General features: G+C 44.2%; 1 protein-coding gene across 2 annotated transcripts; it reads right to left on the bottom strand.

Annotated features, from left to right (window-relative positions):
* Positions 1-567: 567 nt before the first annotated feature.
* RAD51 (RAD51 recombinase) lies at positions 568-22564 on the bottom strand. 2 transcript variants are annotated; one of them, XM_074998851.1, is made up of 10 exons: positions 22470-22564; positions 21242-21354; positions 20466-20603; positions 14384-14501; positions 13704-13795; positions 9559-9653; positions 6545-6658; positions 4890-5019; positions 4471-4592; positions 568-3778 (listed from the first exon to the last, which is right to left on the bottom strand). In XM_074998851.1, the coding sequence occupies exons 2-10, from the start codon at positions 21326-21328 to the stop codon at positions 3655-3657; spliced, it is 1020 nt and encodes a 339-aa protein (XP_074854952.1). In that variant the 5' UTR covers positions 21329-21354; positions 22470-22564; the 3' UTR covers positions 568-3654. The 2 variants fall into 2 exon arrangements, with proteins under 2 accessions (XP_074854952.1, XP_074854953.1); XM_074998852.1 differs by lacking the exon at positions 22470-22564 and adding an exon at positions 22193-22268.
* Positions 22565-23413: the final 849 nt, after the last annotated feature.

The following is a 23413-nucleotide window of genomic DNA, read 5'->3' as shown; positions in this document are numbered from 1 at the left end:
AAAAATTTATCTATATGCTATTGCCTGATTCTACCCCAATGCTTGCAAGGACCTTTTATGAAGTGTCAAGAAATGCACAAGGGAAGAATAGGAAGAGTGTTTTTACAGGACTAGCAATATTAGCTGCACTCCCTTGAGAGTAAAGGAGATGTTGATGACAGGCTTATTTTTAAGTATTTGATGTTTTTCAAAGAGGACTATTGCTTCAAAATGTAAGTCAATGCTGTGTGATAAGCGCTGTCATCTTTTGTGGGGAAATGCCTCGCTGTTCAGCTCTGGGTAAAACAAAAGTTACCTTGGGCAAAATTTCCTAAGTACTATAGGAGCCTAAATCCCGCTGACTTTCAATAGGATCAGGCTTTAAGTAGGGGGCCTGGCTTTGAAACGTTTGCCTCCATTGCCCCCTAAGTGCTTAGCTCTATGTCTTGCAACTAAGGGTTTTTCTATGCTACAGGGACGATCAACCCGGTCAGGTGGAGACACATGAAATCAAACTATCTGGGGTTGGCAGTCAACCACTACCATGGAGGAGTAGGAGAGGTCAGTGGTGACCTCCCTTTGCGTGGATGGCCAGGCAAGTCAATTGCAGATAAATGGAGCCTAGCTATGCAACTACTATAGCTAGAAGTTGTATCTGCAATCAACTTACCTGCCTATTACAGGCCAAGCCTAAATCTAGACATCTCTTAAATCAGTGATGGGCAACCTGTGGCCAATGGGACCCCCCCCCCATCTCTCTCTCGCACACTGGAGCACCAGAGCCCTGCACCTTACCCCTCCCCCTCGCACTTTCAGAGCACCACAAACTGCCTGATTCACATGCTCGAGAGTGCTGAGTGTCGGGCTCCATTGCCCCACTGTGCAAGAGGCATGGGAGAGGGGGGCACACAGGGGAGCCACTGGGCCACACACACAGAATCCCAGTGAACCACAGGCTGCTGCGGCCCACTGAGATGAAGAGCCACTCATGCTGCCCAGCAGCTGTTCTTGGTTGCCCATTCCTATCTTAGACTGTGTGGGAACTAGAGCTGTTATGGAGAGTGGCAGTGCGATACCAATACAGGTAAGTACTTCAGGAGTAACTGCAACTCTGCAAAAGACCAAATGTTAGAGTCAGTAACTGAGAAAAATTTGGATTAGTAAAAGTCAATTTAATTGTATGGAGCTAAAATACACAGAGATCCAACTGGGGAGTTGTGTCATATAATGCTGTCAAAGGACAGCAGAAGCAACGTAATACATAGGATGAGACTGGAAATGGAACTTTCACCTTTCAGTGCCGCTGAAGGCTGGATAAAGCTAACAGTGTTCTCTGCAAATTCAGGAGTAGCTGTCTGTTCGGAAAAGAGGAGCTGGCATTTCTATGCACCGAAGTGCTCTCAGATCAAAAATCAGGCGCTGACCAGTCAGCTCTAGCTGATACTGAGGAGACCTGCAATAAAAACTGGTTTTATAAAAATGTGCAACTGTGCATAAGAGAACTTTCCTGGAGGCTGGTCTGAGACTGTGGAATGATTGTCACCAGGAACAAAGAATCATGACAAACCCAGTTACCTTCTACTCCAACTGCACGGCTCACTGCCTTGACCTGGCCTTCTCTAACAACTACAGCAATGCACAATATAATCCTACTAAAACAAGACATTCTGTTACATGCTTCTGCCCTTGGGGCGGATTAAATATGTGCCAGATGTTACTTACATTAATGCCCTACTCGAAGGCATTGGAACCAGAGTGATAGGGTCTTATGCTAAGCTTACCTCAAATAGAATATCGTGTTAGAAATGAACTAGTTAGCCAACTTGATATGAAGGAGCCGTCTGCTCCTGGAGGGTTGGTTTCATATCAGACTTGAAACAATCTTATGCCATTTTATGTGGAAATATTAATCCCAGTTTACTGGTTAAATTTCAGTTCAGCTAATGACACTGTGTGCGTGATCTCAAATGATATTTGTGAATTTCTAAACTGTAGTGTAACACTGTGAGCTATTTAACAACAGCTGTGTTTTATATTAGAGATGATTGACATTATACACTGAACAACTATGAAAAGAACATTAAAGGTGAAAAGTCAAACACTCAGAAGCTAAGGAATGGCCAAGTTAAGGTCATCTGTGCTGTCTCAGTCCCACTCTTCTGGATCGCTAGAAAGCACAGCCTTGAGCTAAAGGCCATCCCCCTGCCCCCTTTCAAGGGTCTGCCAAAAGACTAGGGATGCAAGAGCCTCTCGAAGAAAAGGGCAGAACACAGTATTTTTTGAGCCTCATTTTTTAAAATATCAGAACAGGATTGGCTGAAATTTTACAAAAACAATTCAGGTCAAAGACACGCATCCCACCTGACCAAATGTCAGCCCTAAGTAGTTAAAATCTGGCAAAATGGTAAACAAAGATAATAGGAAACTTCAGCCTAATACAGGGAGCTGCCCAGCCCGACAGTCGATATGGCCCTGCCCATATGAAGGAAAAGGAAGGGGAGCACGTTTCTGCCATCAGTACAAAGAACTTTCCAGGTAAGATATTAAACTAAACTATGTACTAATCCCATTGAGTCACATAGGGGCATCTGCATATTTTCCTTTCTTCTAGTCTCTGGAAATGTTTATGCCAGGTAAGGACAAAAAAATACAAGGAGGCACTGTTTTCACTGCCAACCATCACCACCGTAAGACTAACTTTAATCAGCCCTAAATCAGTTAACACAATTACTCTTTGTGTAAAAGATTATTTTACATGGCCTATATCTCCTCTCAAAAATGCTCCCAAAAGGTGCCTACAAATTAATTACAGTACAGGGTTATGATGTGCTTAGCTGTTTCAAGCTAGGCGGAGAATATACTTTTTTTTAATCACTGTGGCTATGTAAATGGATCTACAAAGAAAAGTTCTAGCTTATAATTCAGATTCTGGGAATCAGCAGCACCAGTGTAGACTAATGGACTTCTTCTCATTGGCTCAGCAGAAAACACAGTAGTCTGAACTGGTGGCTGTCTGAATCCCAGAAACCACTAATATAACCAAAATTTCATGACTCCTTTATTAAAAACAGATTCCCACACAATGCTGTTGAGATAGAAAAGAAATCCACACAAATGCAAATTCAAAGAGAGTGCTTTCAGTAGCCAAAAGAATGGAATTAGTATGTTAACTGTGATCATAGTTAATCACTGCATTGTGTAGTTCTATTCTTGTACCCGTATCTTATAACACTGTTCTGTTTCTCAATTAAATCATTAAAATAACTGGGAAAACCTTGAAGTTATCACTCCTCCCATGTGACAAACCCAATTACCCTGCACAGAATCCACAAACCAAGGTAACAAGTTGTTGCCCAGTGCTACCTCCACACGCAGGATCCAACTGTAGCAACATCTGCCAGGGCAATGGAAACTACAGCCCTCCTGGACGTTCTTAAGAAACTGTGTTAAATTAGCCCCCAAGAGTTATGTTCCTCAGACCAGGACTAGTTGCTCCTGATGTGTTCCAAACATATCTGTTTAGTCACACAAATGCAATAGACTCCTCAGGTAGCTCTTCTACAGAGACTGCAGTAGGAAAGCATCTGTAAAAAAATAAAAAGTTGGCCATATAGAGTAGACAGCCTCCTTTGGTCAACCGCCTCGTGTTTTTACAAGTGGAACAGAACAGGCTCATCAATCTTTAGCATCTCCCACTCCATCAGCATTAATAGCAAACATAGCTTCAGCCTCAGGAAGGCAAGGAGAGTCATAAATTTTGCATATTCTGGTTTCACCTCGGCCTTTTCTCAGATAGAGCCTGACAAAGAGAAAGAAATAAAGTGATTTATTCAAATATTGTTTGCTTGCAGTAAATCAGTCATATATCTGGCAACATAAAGATCCAACACACTGAGGACCAGCGAGGTTTTTCTGATTGCTATATCACACGACAGTGAAACCCTGATTACCCAACCCTGGGTTATCCAACACACTGTTTCATCCGACACTCCCTGAGACCAGTGTGGGATAAAACAGAATGTTGGATAAGTCGGGGTCAGATATCCTCCCCCAGCCCCATGTTGCCAGCAGCCCACCCTGGGCATGCTAAGGCCCTATACTCCGGGGCCTGGGTAAGCTGCCCATCGCAGCTGGCAGTCTACCCTGAGAGCCAGCTCCATAGCAGCCACCAGTCAGCCCACCCCAGGGAGCCACCAGGACACCCTCCAGAAGGGACCCAGGCAGCCCCCCCACACCCCCGTGTGATCCCCTCCCCTGATTATCCGACAATTGGGATATGTTGGGTAATCAGGATTTTACTCTATTTTAATTTCACCACAAAAGTCACTTCTCCCTGATCAAAGATGCTCCTTAGTTTTTTTTTTTTTTTTCTTAAAAGATCAGAAAAACATGATTGACAGACTCCCCCCCCCGTCACCTCCACCCACCCACAAAATAACAAACCAAGACGTTAAAGAATAATGTGAATGGAAATTAGTAATGTAGTCTTACCTTGTGGTTGAGGCATGTGCTATGATGTTCCCTCCAATAGGCTTTTTGGGATCTGCAGCAAACATGGCAGCTCCATCTACCTGTGCTACCACCTGATTAGTGATCACAACTGCCACACCGAACTATTGGGACAGAAGCATGAAATCAAGCTCTGTTTCTTTTTAACAAATGGAGCTAGTAAAAGTCAAGCTTTGGTAACCAGATCTCTGTAGGCACTACTTTCCCATTCTAGACCTAGTGGGGCCCAGTGAACTCTCCTTCCCCCCCACCCCCCCGACTGATACTGAGAGCAGTTGTATGATGTGTGGAAAATCCTTTGTATGAAGTAAACTCCAGCAAGAGGAAGTGTTGCAGGTAGTGGGTATTCAGAGAATGAAATAATAAGGGGACCGGAGGAAAAGAGTCCACTGACAGCTTACCTCATCTGCAAGTCGAAGTAGCATACGCAAAAATCTGGCCAGATGCATCTGCCTGGCTGACAGCTCACCCCTGCCAGAGTAGTCAGTCCTGTATAGGGCTGTGGCGCTGTCCACGATCAGCAAAGCATACCTGGAGAACATGGCACATGTATTACTTTCAGTACCTATCTAGCTCTCATAAGCATTTTATGTCAGGAGCCGTATTTTCATTTGTCTTTGTACAATGCCCAGCACACCGCATTACTGAAAGAAAACAATAAAGCAATGTAACTACCCTTCCAACTATCAGGAGCTATATTTTTTAAAAAAGACACCTCCATAATATAATCAATAGTAGCAATCTAAAGGCCACATCCATTTCCCCCCTTAGTTTAAAATGGCACTAAACACCTTTCTCCAACCCCTCTCTGTTGCTTCAAGAATATGAGGGGGGACTGGTAGTGGCCACTGTTGTTCAGGGTCGATGTGTCTTAATGCACACTTGCAGGGTCAGATTTCCTGAAGAACTGATCAGTTTTTCTAGGGAGGGGAATGCAGTTGCTATTAGCCCAATTATGCTTTGAAATGGGGCTGAACTCACCAATCTACAACTCACTTACTGAACATCTGTAGTAGGGATGTTAAAGAGCAAGTAATCTGATAAGCAAGTAACTACCAAAATCTCTCAATTATTTGGTTAACAACCCTGTGTGTCACAGCAGAGACAGAAGATGAGCCAGCCTGCGTGCCAGCTCAGGCTTTTAAAGGCAGAGCAGCAGCAGGGCATCCCAGCACAGGAGAGCAGGGAGAGAGGCTGAGCCAGTCATTCCCTATGTATTTGGGCGGGGGGGTGCTACAGTAACCAGTAACACTAACCAATAAGCATCTGCTTATCTGTCAGTCATGTAACCAAATAGGACATCCCTGATCTGTTTCACAGTGTGTACAGCGTATCCCACTCAGTCCTTTGCACAAGTCTAGTGCATGAGGAGGCTGCAGTAATTTAGGAACTCTTACAGTTAGAGCTTGAAGATTCTCCAACAGGATAGAGATTGCAGATTCCAGAGTCTTGCTTGTTCCTGCAGGGTGCTCAGCACTCTGGTCTGATTCAGCTAACCACTGCATCGTGTAAGCACCCCATCAACTTCAGCAAGGCATGTAACTTCAATGCATTGATTCATCATCTCAGAGTGATCAGCACTTGCTAGATCAAGCCTTTAATGAATAGTTTCTAGGTACCGATAGCATCTCCTCTCCAGTTCAAATACTAATTTTAATTTCCAATTAAATTAACTTCATCACAGTCCTCTGATTATCAGCTTTTTTAACACTCAACATCTGAATTAAATCTTCCCTTTCCTAAAAAGGAGTGTGAACTGGTAAAACACTACCCTCCAACCTACCACAGCATTAGTCAATCACCCAAAATTTCACCAGCAGATGTGGACCATATCTTATATGTAAATAGTTGCAGCTTCATTTGAGGCTTGATTCCTCTTTTAGCCAGATAAAATCATTATCCATATTGTAGAGTTGATATGTCTAAAAGTATTTGATTAAAATCATTTCTGCATCTGTTCTGCAAATGCAATCTACCCACTAATCTTTCATTTTGGGTGGCTTCACAATATCATCATTTAAGAGTGGACAAGTTATTTCTGTGTCAGTTTTATTACCTTGATTCAGCCATCATAGCAGATGCTTGATACAGGAGCTGGGTCTGATGATCTGTGTTAAATGCTCGAGCATACGCCACATTATCAAGGACGTCACTGCCAGACAAGCCATATCTAGGGAAAAAAAATTAAAACAAGAACATGGAAGATTCTGCGACTTTTTGCCTAGAGTAGTTAGCTAGCAGGTGCACCTGAAAACAAGAATAAACTGAAGAAAAGGATCTTCTGAATATATAAAAACTATTGCAATTAAATGGAAAATTTGAAAATCAAAGTCGGCTTCTCAGGGGACTTTCAGGATTTTAGTGACTAGAAACAGCTCCAAACCCTACCCTCCAACATACTTCTGCAAAACAAAAAGTTGAGAACAAGACAATGAGAACACACCAATTACCATTCTGCAATGAAATAGACTAAATGCAGTGTGTTACTCCAATAAAACATCACAAGACTGAAAAGAAATTCATGTGAAGTTTACTTGATCATAAATTTAAGAGGTATCTATGTGAGCAGTAATAAACAATCCTCTTAGTCTCTGCTCCATTACGAAAGAACAAAGTCAACTTTGACTGTTTTCTTGGCATTGGGCATACTGATAGCAACCCAGAAATCCCTTAATATTTAGAGAACAGCAAATTAAGGTATTTCCTTCCAAAATGCAAGAGTTTTGGGCAGCAAGCTGGTAGTCGTACCAGTTTGCCACCTTTCAACGTATTAGATTTACCAAATATAGTCATGGAAAGGCTTACAGACATGACGTATATATTGCATGTGGACTGGTAGCTGTACTGTGGGAATTAACACATAGTAAACTCTTTCATGTCCAGCATTCTGTCATCTGGAACTCTCATATAACCAGCATTTTAACCATAAGTGAATTATAGTTATGTTTTCCATAAGTACAGTATAGTGAACGTAAATACAAATAAAGCAAATACAGTATAAGTTTACAGAATAAAATACTACTGTTGTTGGCAAATAAAGTACTCTGCATACATTTGTTTGTTTCTTAATATCTAATCTTGTTTTTCTTTAGTGTTAGGTAAACCTCTCCATTATCCAGAATATTTGACTATGTCAATCTGCCAGTCCCACCGGATATGAGAGTTTACTGTACTATGAAGTCATCCAAAGCATGGGAAAAGCCTCAGCTGCTTTACCTAATTCATTAGGCAATGTCTCATGCAGCACCAGCCTCCCTGCAGGGGGAGCTGAGCCAGGAAGGCCTGTGGGGACCCTGCCAGGGTATCCCCACATGGGATGGGATCCCCACTGACAGACCACAGAGGCAGGGAACTGGGCTGGGGAGCCCTGGAGCAGCCTGGTGGCAGAGAGCCCTGCCAGGAGCAGAGCCCTCCAGGCAGCTTGGACGCAGGGAGTGGGTCATGGCCTGAAGGGGTGGCCTCCCAGGCAATCCCAGAAGCATGACCTCCTCTGGTCTGGCAAATTTTCTTGTTCAGGTCTACTAAGATCCCAAGGGTGACACACCAGGGAGGTACGGGGCCTTGGCACAGATACCACAACGCCAGAAGAAATGTTCTGAGCAGTGGAAAAAGGCAAAAATAAAGCCAGTGCTGAAGAAGTCTCTTGTAAGGACAGAGAAGGCCTTTATAACTAGATACCCTGAGGTGGACTGAGAGGACACAGATTGAGGAACCTTGCCTGTGTGTACATGAGTTACTCCAGAAGAAAAAACAAACAAGGTATTTTTAAGACAGTAAATAGGTGCATGGCAGGTTTCTTCAAAAAGCAAGCTGAACAGGGTTTTACTGTTACTTCTCTGTAGAACATTCTAACCATTGCACCCAGATCAAACCAGCCTTTTTGTATGATGCAAACAGTTGCAGGCCAGAAAAACCAATGCTCATTGTTGCCGACAGGCTGTTTTGGCTAATTAATGCTGCTGATCCTTCTGTTTTGGTGCTGTGATTCTAGTTACTCACAAAAGGTGGATGAGTCAACTAGATCTGTTAATAATTACAACAGAAGTGAAAGCTTCAGATTTATAGCCAAATTCCAAACCATGCAGTTACATTCCACTTTCCTAAAATTCTCCTGTCATTTCCGTTGCATGTGACTTGCTTCACCTCCTCTCCTAACCTCTGATGTGGCTTTACTCTGTTAAAATTGCAGCACTCAAGTGGGAATGCTATAAGTCAAATGATATATTTGAACCCAGATTAAACAAAGTTCAGCCATACACCCCCAGTCATGTTTCATTTAAACCAGACACATGTAGTTAAGTACCAAAAGACACGGTGCTTTAGTCCTGCAGAGTTCTAAATCTCCACAGAAGTGGAACTACTTAGCTGCTGTGTCTAGTCAATGGTACCCGCACCTCAGACTTCACACACTGGTCAGAATCCATGCAGGGACAAGATTTTTGGATCTTCCCCTTTGATGCTCAAACAGAGAATCAGAGCTGTGGCATATATGCAAGTTTGTAAAGCATTTTAGAATCCTTTGAAACGAAGGGAAACAGGACCCAACTACAGGTATGAGAAAGGAAAAAAAAAATCTGTGAATTATCAAGACACCCTGATTGCTGTCCCACCTCTTCTGACAAAAACCTAGTTCTAAGGAGGTGCCCTGAAGAGGTTTATACATGGGATTTACCATCATTTCTTTAATAATATTTATAGGCTAAACTCAAAATGAAACGTTTTGAATGCACAGCATTTTATCCAGAACTGGGTTTATAAGAAATGGCTACTAAAAAGTAAATCAGTGTCACCAGCTGTAATAAAGACTAGTTTATTCTTGTTGCTGAATAAAATTGGAGAACTTGGGTTAAAGTATGTTTGCCAAAAGCCAATGTACGCATGCTGTTCCAAAGTGCTTCTATATAGGTGAACAGCTGCTGTGGGGAAAGATCTTGTAGGAAGAGTTCTTACTTGCAGCTTCCACTGAAGTACGTATAAGGAGTCAAACTGATGATCCATGGACAATTTACTGATAAGGCAACAGACCCATGTTATAACTAGAGCCAGTGAGTTTCTAACTATAATACAGACCTTTCAGCCACAGCTAGAAGACGTTCTGGGCGGAAGGTACCCTCTGTGTCAATGTACATGGACTTTCCTTCGCCGCCACCTCGATCAATGGGGAGCTAAAGAGAACAACAAATAAATGTCAGTGACCAGTTTTCAGGTCTGGAAAATTAAAGCCAATTACTGTCTCACATCTTACTGATACTAGTATATTTAACCAATATCAGCGAGTCAAATAACCTTCCCCTGAGAGAACCAAGCAGGAAATGAAAAACCCAGTACAGGAGAAGCCTAATTTTAAAAATGAATACAAACATTAGGGTACTCAGTTCTGTACTAAGTGCACAAATCAGCATAAGCTTCCTGAAACCTGAGCAGCCAGTAACCAATTTGAAAACAAAAATTCTGATTTATTCACCCCAACTTAAGCAGTCAGGTTGAATACTATGCCCTTTCCTGTCAAAAAAGTTATAATATGCATAAGAATCGAATTGAAAGTTAATCCTCTTATTCAATCTTAAGTAACCCATTTCCACCTTGCACTGATATACTGTCTGATAAAAACAGCCAATTGAAACGTAGGAAAAGACATGAGTTGGAAACGTAAAATACATAAAATGAGCAGTTAGCTAGGGGATGAGTTGTAAACAGCTTCACCTCCCTCTTCTCAGTTATCGGCAAGGAGAGAGGTTTATGGAAGCGTTACCGCTTAGAGAATTCTGCATCAAAAATATCCACAATGTTGGGCCAAAAAATCCAAAATTATGCAAATTATGCATATTTTGTTACTCTAAATGGTGCAGTATAATCACACTAGTTTCACTTATTTTGGTAATTTATTTAAACTTATATACAGAAAAAAAATCACAATAACTATGCAGCATTTCCTAAACACATGAAAGTTAAATTACAAATACTTGCTAGCCAATGCCCTGCATTACAGTCATAAATCTGGATTTTCAATTAAATTACATTATTGTATTGCAGTGGTTGGGGTTCTGTAAAGTAGAATATCACTTTAAATTGCTCAGACTTTCACACAAGAAAGCCATACAGTTTTGCTAATCGTAATCCTGCATTTTTTTAAATGTGTGAATAAAAAAGTTATCCTTTCCGTGGCTGGTGTTCTTTGAGATGCGTTGCTCATGTGCATTCCATACTAAGTGTACTCATCACCATGTGTATTGGTACCAGAAGTTTTTCCCTCAGTTGTATTCAGAGGGGACTGGCACTGGTGCCTTGGGCAGTGGCCCAGGCATACCGTGGAATAATGTGAGCTGCCAGTTTCCACCACCTTCAGTTTCTTCTTGCTGGAAACTGACAGTTGGGAAAAGGAGAGCGGCTCATTGAACAGGCATGAACGATACCTCTCGAAGAGCATTAGTTACAGAACAGGTAACGGTCTTTTCTCGAATGCTTGCACCCTCAAAAGGCCTGCTTGCCACACTGCCTGTTATAGGTGGAGCCCGAATGGGTAGAAGGTGGATGTTGGTGGCTCTGGTGGTATTTGTAGTTGCTGCTCTTTTATGAGCTGTCTCTCATTTGGGTTGGCTCCCTTAATCCTGGGGTTGTTGCAGCTTGAACCACTTACAGGATGAATCTAGAACATAGAGCCTGAGGGTTTTCAGTGTGGTACAGGAGTCCTTTGATGCATGTCGTTTACTTTACCCAGTCAGGAAACAGCACCTGTCCGTCAAAAGAAAGTTCCGTATCAACTGCTGAACCTCTGTCAATAAGCCCAAAAGGAACAACCAGGACACCCTCCATATAGAGATGGCCAAGGCTATGATGATATCCAAGTGCAAAGTCATGGGTGAGGCACTGGGCTGGTCTCAATGCTGCTGATGCTGGGAAGGGTACACTTCCACAGGCTTGCTCCAAGGCATTGGGGAGGCACATCTCAAGCCTTCTAGATGGTTTCCCGAGTGCACAGACAGATGAGGGCTTCACTGAGCCTGCCTCCTGGAACTGGTAGTTCTGCATGGGTGAGCACTGGTGGGACATTAGCAGCGTTGGTGAGACAGGGATTTAGGGAACAGTCCTTCTCAGGTCTTGGTTCCCCCTCCTGCTCTCTCCTTTCTCTTGCATGTTACAGGAGAGCCTCCTCTCCTGGTCTTCTTTTGCTGCTTGTTTGGGGCCAGGGCAGAGGATTGGCACTGGCACAGGTATTCTGCATGGTTGCTGGGTGCTCTGGGCAGATTTGGACCTCTGCTGTTCTGGTGCCAGAGTTCACACCAACTACATCAGGAGTGCTTTAAGACAGATGTCTCGTTCATTCTTAGTCTGACACTTGAAAGACTTACAGATATGGCACTTTCACGTTTATGTGATATGCCCAGACACTTTAAAACAACTGTAATGCAGATCATTGACAAGCATCATTTTTTGCAGTTACTGCAGGGCTTAAAGCCTGGGAACTAGGGCATGCCCCATCCCTAGGCTGCATGCCACTCGGGACTATTTCAAACACACTAAAGGATTACTGTAGACTATAAAGAAAAAGTTTGTAACACTGAACTAAGTGAAAAAGCTAGCTGAAGCAGCAGACATTCCAGCACTGTCACTGGTGGCAAGAAGGAAATGAGTGGGAGGGAAGCCAGCAATGCCCCTTATACCACGACATATGGGAGCCACTCCAGAGCGCATCAGAGCCAGTCCTTTATGGGAAAGGCTTCCAGCACCGCTGTGTGTGGTGAGCTCACACACCTCTTATAGAATGAACATGAGCAAGCACTCAAAGAACAGATCCCGAGCTGTAATCTAAATCCAACTCTGCCTCTCTGAGGGTACGTCTTCACTACAGGGAGGATCGACCCTGCTGTAGTCCATTTTTCAGGGTTCAGTTTTGCATACCTGGTAGGGACGTGCTAAATCTAACTTATAGGGTGACCCCATGGGTGCCAGTACTCCTGCTCCTCGATCTCTGTTAATGGAGATGGTGCAGAAGCCCGAATTAAGGTAAGTGGACTCCAGCTATGTAATTAACATAGCTGGAATTGAGTATCTTAATTTGACCTTCCACTGTAGAGTGGACCTACCCTGGCACAGCAAAAGAAGCAGAGACCTTCCTAGCAGAGCATTCCATTACTGTTATTTATGCCACACTGGAATGGTGAAGGAGCCTTAACTGACTAAGGACTGGAACAGTTAACTGACAGTTGGAACATTAGCAACCTCCTGCTTAGTTGTGACATTTCTGCTCTGCCTCAGGGAACTCAGAGCCTCCTTCATAGGGCTCCCTACACCTGCAAGCCCATCATGCAGCAACAGTGAGTGAGAGGGAGAGAGTGAGTGTCTGTCGCTCATTCCCATTGCAGGCACATGTCCTGCCACACCCCGTAACATTTCTCTACAGAAGCAGCACATGCATGCCCAGCTTCCCTCCTCCCCACAGCAATGATCTGCTCTGCTGCTGACTGCTCCCAGCAGATGCAACTGGACTGCTGTGAAGGAGCACAGTGTTCCTCACAGATTTCATTTCCCCATTTTTCTGCAGTGAGGAGACAAGAAATCCATAGATGGTATGAATAGTAACAGAGAGGGAGCCGTGCTAGTCTATATACTATCAGAACAAAAAAAGCAGTCCAGTAGCACTTGAAGGACTAACAAAATAATTTATTAAGTGGTGAGTGATGGTCTGAAGCAGTGGGTCTGGCCCACGAAAGCTCACCCCCTAATAAATTATTTTGTTAGTCTTTCAAGTGCTACTGAACTGCTTTTTTGTTTTGATAGATGGTATGAATTCTGATTCCCACAGGAGTACAGTATGGTACCCAAATTAGACAGAAACCAGGAAGTTTCTTTTCTGATCTCAAAAATCAAAGCAAGGCAACAACAAGTAGCTTGCTGGGTGCCATTTATTATTTCTGTAGTTGGATTGAACATAACTTGGCTTTTATTTCCATGCTTAACATCTCCACTAAAGTTACCCTTACGAGCGGCACAAGCATGGAACACAAGCTCGTAGCAAGTTGTTTGTTCAATCCATGGTGTCACAAAGTCTGGCTGGTTTCTGTTGTACAGTGTACGTGACTACAGATTTTTTGCGCTTCCTTTCTAGCTGCAAGTTTATTTGCATGAGTAAGAAAGGTACATTGATCGTCAAGGATTCAGAAGCAACTTCTTTTACAAATACATATTTAATTTTCATAAAATGACCAACCACTCACTTGACAGGTTACTGCCAGCGTGTGACACAACTGTGTCTTCCCAGTTCGGAATTCCCCAAACATCTCAGTTATGGACCCTGTTTCTATTCCCCCTGGGGAAGAAAAAAAAAACACAGGCACCCATACATTAAGAACATAGGTTATAAAGTGCAGTGGAAGTGTATGATTTATAGGGACTTGTTTGTCACGTATGTTTTCTACATCTGTGTAGCTTTACTTCAGAAACATTTCAAAACTCAGATAATAAATAACCACAGGTCTTGGGTACCTGGGTTTGTTCATGTTGTGGAGCAGCAGCACAGATAACTATGTTCACAGGTTAGCTAAATTAAGGGGAATCCCATTATCCTTTGCGTTTCTCATGTAGGAAGGGGGAATAGGGAAAAGCAAATACTACTTTTTGTTTTCTCAATAAAACTTTAGTAATAGTCAGTAACAAAAGATGTAAAACTGTCTCTTGCGTCCTCCTACATCCAGTGAAATTCATTTCCTATTAGAGCTTCTCCTGGTGCTCTCTCTGGACATGGCAGCTGAGAGGAACTAATCATTACAAGGCAGAGCAGCACTGTGAAGATTCCAGTTCTGCTAGCAGAAAACCCCATGTTCCATGCACTGCTCTGATGGGTTTACGATTTTGTAGACTACATAATATAATGAACAAAGATAAGTAGAATTAACACCTTGAAGCAGTTTATCAAGTTCTTTGGATCCAGTAGTTATCTGGATGATCTCGGACCTCCGCTGATGGAACTCTGTCGCTGTGGTGAAACCCATTGGAACCAATTTAGCTGCTTCTGCCTGAAGACAAAGATAATTAAATCATATATACAGTGAAGGGGACACAATATGGGTTTAAAAGCTGTATTACCTCTCATACAACTAACAAATACAGAAATTTTCCTCTTCCATGATGTGAGAAAGCATTTACATAAACTGGCATGTATTTCAGCAGTTATTGGCAGATTATACATGCAGTTACTTGTACCTCATAGTTAGAAGGAAATCTCATTCACAGAAATTTCTCCAGAATCTATTTTGCCTATTTTACAGCAAGTCATTTTTATAACAAAACACCTTACCTTATTCCTCCATGTGTGAAGCTAGAAACATTTAGCACATGAACATATTTTATTTTGAAGGCTAGCTAGCTCCCTACAGTATGCAAGCAAATGTACACTGAGGAAAGCTTTGCGTTTTACAGCTCATTTGTTTATAAATGAAAAGTGGTTCAGTAGGGTCATAAGAACATTCCAAATTAGAAGATGCTACATGATACAGTAACTCAGAATCCAATCAGAAAAGACCAGCTACAGTGGATGTCTATTCTTGTCTACAGTACAGCTGACAAATCTGAAAAGAAGCCAGTGTCACAGAATGAAGCAATTTAAAGAATACCAGCCAGCCTATCACTTCCAGTAGAACAGATGAACACAATACCAACATCAGTATTCCCACAAATTTTCAATTCAGTTGTCAGTCCTGAGTTCATGTTTGCTTTTACATCATTGGCTAGAAATCCCAAAATACACAGCTACAGACAGCTTCCAAATGTTCTCACTATTGATGTACCAACACTGCTGCAGCATGGTTGTATCGATATGTTTGTCAGAACTGTGTTATAAAACTGTTTTTAAACACCCTGTTCTGGTCACCATGGTTAAAAGCCAAACGTAGACAGGGCCCCCCAGTACACAGCACAGTTTTATACAACCATCTTGATTGATTTATAACAAATATATGTTATTATATTGGGTCAAGAAATAGCATTATTAGCAAGAACACATGCTACAGCATTCTGACTAGTAAATAGGGCCTTCCAGCCTATTTGTAAATCTGTGAATTAGTCAGAGCCATTATTTACATGACAAAAAATTACTTTTAGGATTTTTTATTCATGGTAAGTTGTATTTTCTGTATCTCCACCTTGGCCACCACCAAGCAAGAAGCCTGCTACTTTTTACATACTTGGCTTTAAAAGCAACTATGGGAATGTATTCAAGTAACAGAGGGTGGTTTTACTTTAAAAATCGGTGTGTGAAAATCCTTGCATTACAAGAGGAAGTTTATTTTCACAGAACAAGTGGAGTCTGTGGCTTTTTACATCTTTTTGTCCTGTAAACTCTAGGCTTTAGGCCTGGTCTATACTAGGAAGTTAGTTCAAATTTAGGTGACTTAGGTCAATTATCTAAGTAGTCAGTCCACACAACAAGGTCCATTCCGCCAACTTTATGGGCTCCTAAAATCAACTTTTATACTCCTGCTTTTCACAAAGAATACCACCAAAATGAACCTTACATGGTCAACCTTAAGGTAGTGCAGATGGAGTGTTGTGAAATTCAATATTCTTGGCCTCCTGGAGGTGTCCCACAGTACCCCAGAGTGTGACCACTCTGACCACCACTTTCAATTCCTTTGCCCTGCAAGTATGCAGAAAATGGCCCAGGAAAGTTTGAATTTCATTCCTGTTTGGCCAGCATGACAAGTGGAGCAGGCAGAAAACCTCATCAGCACATCTGGCCATGAATTCCCAGAGTCACAGATGAGCTCCAACATTGCATGTACAGGAGATCCAGGACCTCACTGTGCGTGCGTGCGTGCGTGCGTGCGTGCACGCACGCAAACTGTGCTGGCAGAACTATGAAGCAGCAAAAGAAACACAGACGTCCATGCCAAGATCTCACAGGGCATAGTGGAGAAAGGATACACAAGGGACACTCAGCAGTGCTGCATGAAAATAAAGGTGCTCAGGCAGGCTTAACAGAAGACAAAGCAAATAAACATTCTGGGTCATTGTCACAAACATGCCATTTTTACGAGCAGTTATGTAGGATTCCGCAGGGGGAGGACCCACCCAAATACCAGCCCCAAAGAGGTTCTCCAGGCAGCCTCTGGCGACAGCTAGAAAGACATGGAGGATGAGGAAGGGGACAACAACAGTGGTGAGGAAGTGAATGGAGAAGCCGATTTCACCGACAGCCAGGACTATTTTTCAACTTTAGATCCCATCCCCTCCTCCCAGGGGGCACTGATGGCAGCTGGGGGGCACCTCTGGTGGAGTTCTCATTTTTAATCATGCCACAAGTGGGTTGAGGCAGTTGGGTGTGATCTGTGGTGGGTGCTGTATCTACACAGGCCAGGGCCCTCAGAACAACTTTTTAACTTGCGTAGGATGAAGTGCTCACTGTCTCTGGACATCTCCATAAAACTCTCAGACAGGTACTCTAATTCTTCTCATGAGGGTTTTTGGGGATATCTGGGCCTTATTCCAACCTCCACTATAGGCCACCTTTCTAAGCAAGCCACCAGTTAGTAGTCTGGTGTCATTATATCACAGAGCACTGCAGCGTACCAACCAGCTTTCTGCCCACATTCACTCATCACCCGCTCCTTACTGACATGTGTTATTCTAAGGAGACTCATATTTCTCTTTGCAACTTAAGAGGAAGCAGGGAAAAGGAGTATTAAGCTATTATGATAGCACAAGCTGCTCTGCCATGCCTGGGTCACTCCCCTCCCCTCCCTTTCCCAGGCTGCTAGGGGAAGGGACACTTTCAGTGCCCCATCCAAGGGGGAAGGCGCACACAGCAACTGCGAGAGCCACACACACAACCACAAGGAGGAAAGCACAATCCACACTGCCATGCCCTGTCACCCCTACCAGCTGTCCCCACTCCTTGTTCCCTCCTGCTGGGGGGAGGGAAGCTTTCACTGTCCCAGCAGAATGAGGAGAAGCACACAGCAACCATGAAAGCCACCCAGCCCCAATAACACAAGCTGCACTCCATCCCTCCCTCCCACCCACTTGCAGCTTCCACAGCTCAGAAACTGCTATTGCAATCACAAGCTTGAGAGCATGCCCTAATCTGTGACTTATCATAGCTGGAAGTGAACCAAGTTAAGCAGGTCTCTAAGATCTCTTTGTAGTACTTGCTTTACAGAGGATGCTTATAAGTCAAATGTTTCCCTACACATATGCCTGCTGTGTGCAAGACAGGATCTTTCATAAACTCCTTTGTAAGTTGTAAAACTTCTCATCCACAGTAAATGCATCTCCCTCATGTCTGGTCTTCACTTATGTTTTGTTGCAGTGTGCTCAACAGTGGGCTCATTGACCATTGCTCCACTCCATACACACCCTGCTCCCCCCCGCCCCCAGCTGTTAGACTGGAATAGATCCCAAGCAGTGAACTAACGTGAGAAGACATGTTCCTAGAGCACATGCAAACTTCCTGCACAGAGAGGGCACAGTTAAATGCCTGGCGAACCACATAGGAGGAGAGGCAGGCAGATTGGGATGACAGAATAGCACTCAGTGTGTGTGAAGTCCAGCCCCAGGAGGAGATTTTGCACCTGATGAGGCAGAGAACAGCGCTCCTGAGGTGCCTGGTACGTACAAGAGCATAGAGCCCCACTGAAGACCATGACGACTCACGTGCCCTCCCCCCATCGGCACCTCAGAATGTGTGGAGAGAAGAGGTTAAGGGGAGGCTTGCATTCCACTCCCAGGGACTCTTCCAGAGCTCTTCTCAGAGCAGAAGGCTGACATTCCCCCACCCGCTACTGCAAAACACCTCTTGCTTACCCACCCCCAAAGGCCCTGCCAGGACCTCCTTTACTGTCTGCAGAATAAAAACTATAAAGTTCACACAAACAGTGTTTTTGTTGCTTGTGTTGCATAGAATTTACAGTCCAGCACAAATCATACAGGGGCACCTCCTTGACAGCAACAGACATGACTATCATGTCACTGTCTGGTCATTCATAAAGCTGTTTTTCAAAGCATCCCTTATTAGCTGAGCCCCTCACTGCACTCTCCTTATTGCTCTGGTGTCTGGCTGCTCATAATTAGCGGCAAGGTGATCTGCCTCAGCCCTCTAGCTTGGCATGAAATTTTCCTCTTACTATCACATAAGTTATGGTACAGAGAGCAGACTGCCACCACAAGGGAAATGTTTATTTTGCTATGGTCTAATCAAGTTAGGACTCTCCTGCACCTGGCTTTTTAAAAGGCCAAAATCACATTCTACTCCCATTCTGCGCTTGCTCACCCTGTAGCTGAACTGTTCCTTACAGTTGTCCAGGCTACCTGTGTATGGCTTCCTGAGCCAAGGGAACAAGCAACAAGCTGGATCTCCCAGGACTAATATTGACATCTCCATGTCTCCAATGGTGATTTTCTGGTCTGTGAAGGAAGTTCCATCCTGCAGCTTTCTGAACGGACCAGTGTTCCGAAAGCTGTGCAGGGTATGCACCTTTCTGAACCATCACGCACTGATGTCAGTGAATGGCCCTTGTGATCTACCACTGCCTGCAACACCATGAAGAAGTACCCATAGCAATTTATGTACTATATGGAAAGGTGGTCTGGTGCCAATATAGGGATATCCATTTCATCTATTGCCCTGTCCCAGGTAGGGAACCCCATCACTGCAAAACTGTCCACTATGTCCTGCACATTTCCCAGAGTCACTGTCTTTTGACTACCTGGATCACAGCAGCCCCCACTGTAGAGTTGCCCACTGACCGGTAGCTGCCTGGCACTGCACACTTCCACAGCGCTACTTCCACTGGCTTCTGTACTGTCAGAGCAGGTCTCATTTCAATATCACTGCACTTCAGGGTGGGCGAAAGCAATTCGCAAAATTCCATGTGGAACTTTACACATGTTGAAGTTTTGTAGCCACTGCAGATCATCTCTTACCTGCATAACAACACAGTAGCACCAATCTGAGTTTCACAGCACCAGAACCAGCCCTGAACTGTTTACAAAACATGGAGTGCAGCCAGGCTCTCCCCTTTCCTCTTCTCCAGTGTCTCATATTCGTGTATGTCCATGTCCTCCTCCAAGTCTTCACTGCTCTGAAGGCTGCTTAGGCACTGCAAATACTGCAGCACAATGTGTAAGGTGCTCATAATACTTGCCCCCATGCTCTGAAGCGGGATGGGCTCCATGCTAGCCTTGCACGGATATGAAAAAAGGATACAGAAACACTTTTTGCAGTTGCTTTGCAAGGGGTGGGGGAGGTGGAGAAGTGCAGTATGGGAGGCTGATGACACACAACCAGAACCACTCACGGCACTTTTTTGTCCTGTCAGACACTGGGAGCTTAATTCACAATGCAAAGGGGCAGCAGAAACTGTGGGATAGGTACCAACCGTGCATTGCTGACAAAGTCAAAGGTGTCAACCTAATGGGGGACAAACTCCATTGACTTCATGTGCTAGTGTGGACATGCACCCTCTATTTTACAAAAACCGTGTGACACAAAACTGACCGTAACAATTTTTACCTAAATTCCTAATGTAGACATACCCTTACGTTGTCAAGAACAACAAGGTTGGGCCAGGTCTATGCTGCACACTTACTTTGGTATAACTAGGTCATTCAAGGTTGTGAAAAATCCACACCTCAGAGCAACACAGTTACACTGAACCCAGCTTCCCATGAAGGCTGTGGTAGGTGAGTAGGAGAGCTTCTCCAGCCAACACAACTATGGCCTCTCGCAGAGGTGCAATCATTAAGCCAAAGGACGTTTGCTCAGACAGTTCACCAGAAGCACCAAAGATTTTTAAAAAGCAATTAGAGGTTTTAGATGCTCAATCTGAGACACTTTCAAGGGGCATGGTTTTCAATAAGTCTGGGCACCAAAAGATTGAGGTCCTCACGATCACTTAGTCTCTTTTTAAAATCATGGTCAGTTTCTGTAAAGCATTCTGACATTCTTGAATTAAATTGTTTATGGAGCTGCAAAGTATAATTACCAAGATTTTGTCGGCTTTGGCTTCACTGATGCCTTTAATATTTAGTAGCTCCTTCTTTGGTGCATAAGCAACAGCCTCAACTGTGTGAAATCCAGCTTCTTCCAACTTCTTCACATCATTTGCATTTATACCACATTGCTGAAAGGAGAAAAATATATAGTCCATGAAGGAGCAGGCACAATGCTCCAACTTCCATCAACATTAATGGAAACTGTCTAACTTCACTGGGAACTGGCTCAGACTACAAGTGCAATACTACAAGGCAACATAATAAGTGTAACTTCCCTCTTCACTAGCAAATAAAACAATAGCTGAAAGGACTGCTTCTCTCCATAAATCTTCCTTTATATTATATACTATTTTCATGTTTCAATAAGATACACATCATGAAAGAGGCACTACTTTCCATTTGGTTTATTAGCTATTGAATAAGAAGCAATACAAGTTTAGGAAAAGGAATCCATTCTGCTCAACAGGATATTTGACTTATTAATTGTATGTTATGATTCAGAATCTGACTACTTTATGAACAGTTTTACTGGGTTTCAGTGCACTTATACATCCTGAAGTATCAGTGTATTATCATAGTGGTAACTGAACAGTGTGTTTCATATTAATGCATTCCTGAAGCTTATCTTTTATACTTTTAAATACATTTCTGGACAATATTTTTCTTCTTTGGAAAAAGTCAAGTGGGCAAAATCAGTTACAACTTCTAGGTAAAGACTGTTGGTTTCCTTAGGAAACCAGTCCTGAGCTAGCCACTCATTACGTACCTCTAGCCTTGATATAGACTGTGGACCAAAGCTCTCTTCCTCTGTTGATGTCTCTGCATTTGCTTCATATTGCATTTGCATAGCCATCGTGCCAAATATTAAATACAACTCCCCTAAGAGAAAATACAAAAATAAAAATCCACTGCTCAAACATACCTGTCATCTATATGACAATACAGAATTTCTAAAAATACTGCATTTGTTCAACAGCTTTTTCATCAGAGAATATAGGAACTTTTCTCTCCCACATGCTATTAAATTACTTGTGTTTATATTAAAAGGAATTATTCACTAGATGCATTTTTAATTTTATGCTACTCACTAAAAAACTTTACAGTTTAATAAAAACAGATAGAAGTATTAGTAATATGCTCGAAAATATTGACATCCATCATCCAGCAATTTCTCTCATCCAGCACTGGTCAGGTCCTGAGGGTGCTGGACAAGAGGGATTCAACCTGTACTAAAACTTCCCTGCCAGAGAAGTTTATTACTTTTTTCTGTATTTCTGTAGGAGTTTAATACGTCTGAATTGATATTTTGGATGTTGGCCAAAGAGATGTGAGAAAAACTTACAACAGTTAAAGGCACAATAACCTCTCATGGAAAAAACTCAGTAATTTGTTTATTTAGAAATAACACTGCCTAGGTCATTATCTATTTAGCTTTTCTTTACAGGAACACTAGAATACACCAAGGCTGTATCAGCGGAAAGGATGACAAGACCCGCTCTATTACCTGCCATCCCCTGCCTTCTATTTCCTCATCGCTGTTTTTATTACAGCTCTAGAGTGAGGCTGGCTATTGCTGACTACAATGACACTTGCTGGAGCTGGTGCAGAGCTGCGGGCAGTTATTAACATCTTTGGTACAGCCACTAGCGGGGCCGTCAGACACCGCCTGCTGTTAGGCCCCCAACCCTCCCACCAGGCCCCGAATGACTTTACCCACCTCCCCGGCCCCGGGCGGTGAGCGGGGCTCCGCTGGGCCCGGCCTCTGCGCCCGCCTCGCGGATGGGCTCCGCAGGGCGAGGGTCCCGGCCCCACGGGGGGTTCGTTTGTACAGCGCCGCGCACGCGCACAGCCGCGGCCCCAGAGGGCTGCCGGGCTGGGCCCTGAGGCCACGTAGCTGCCCCGGGGAGGGGTCGTGCTGCGGGGCGGGGCGGGGCGGGGCGGGGCGGGGCCCCCTCCCACGCAGACTCGGGGCGCTGAGGCCGCCCCGCACTCACCCCGCCGCGGCGGCAGCTCCTGACCCGCGGGGCTGGCTCAGCGCCCGGCCCGTTGGCTCTCCCCGTCCGCGGCAGGATTCGGAGGAGCCCGCCACTCCGTCACGTGACTCTGCGCCTGCGCACCTCCTCCTTCCTGGAGCTGCTCTGTCATCAACCCCCGCCCCCGGGCATTGGCCTTACTGAGCATGCGCTTCAGACTGAGCGTGATCAGTTTCGTCTGCTGACGCCGGTGCCCTTCGAATGGAACCGTGCAGGTCCTGGGGATCCCGTCTGCTTCCGGGACTAGAGAGGGCGGGGGGAACCTGGCGTGACTGAGCTGACCGAACAGACGTGCCAGGCCCGAGGGGTGCGGTGACTTCAGCTACGCAGAGCCCTCTGCGCTCGGCGTGCTGCGAACCAGCGAATCACACGGAAACCCAGCATCCATTGGAAGCTGTTTTCAAGTCCTGGGCTGTGGCAGCTCCCAACGCCCCTAGTTCCAGCACCTGTGGGTGCAGCAGAGTGACACTCGCCCCAGCAGGACTGTGCCTCTCAGCACCTCGGCTGGACGCGCACCCTGCTTAGCCAGGACAGCTCTCCCATGTTTGGAAGGGAGCATTGAGCTCCGAAAGGACCAGCTTTAGGACATGTTGGGCTGCACGCTTATGGCTCCCCCAAATGAAATAGTTGTCATTCCTGGCTATAGCTAAGAGAACAACACGAGTTTCTGGGGTCTAACTAAAACCTTGTGACGATTCACACCTGTGTCTTTGTTGCTTTTTGGCTTGTCTGAACAAGACTCCCTTCTCCTAATAATCCATCACAGCCCTGGTTTCACTCCTTTACGTTTTTTAAAAAGGTATTATTGCGCCTAGCACTTCATTGTTTTTCTTTCTTGCCAGGGTCAAGAGGGATGTCATGCTATGTAACTTGTATTTTTACAATCATTGAAAAGAGTAATAGCT

This window comes from Carettochelys insculpta, chromosome 6 (genome assembly GCF_033958435.1).
Source record: "Carettochelys insculpta isolate YL-2023 chromosome 6, ASM3395843v1, whole genome shotgun sequence".
Classification (NCBI taxonomy): domain Eukaryota; kingdom Metazoa; phylum Chordata; order Testudines; family Carettochelyidae; genus Carettochelys; species Carettochelys insculpta.
This window is presented reverse-complemented; position numbering and strand designations above follow the sequence as displayed.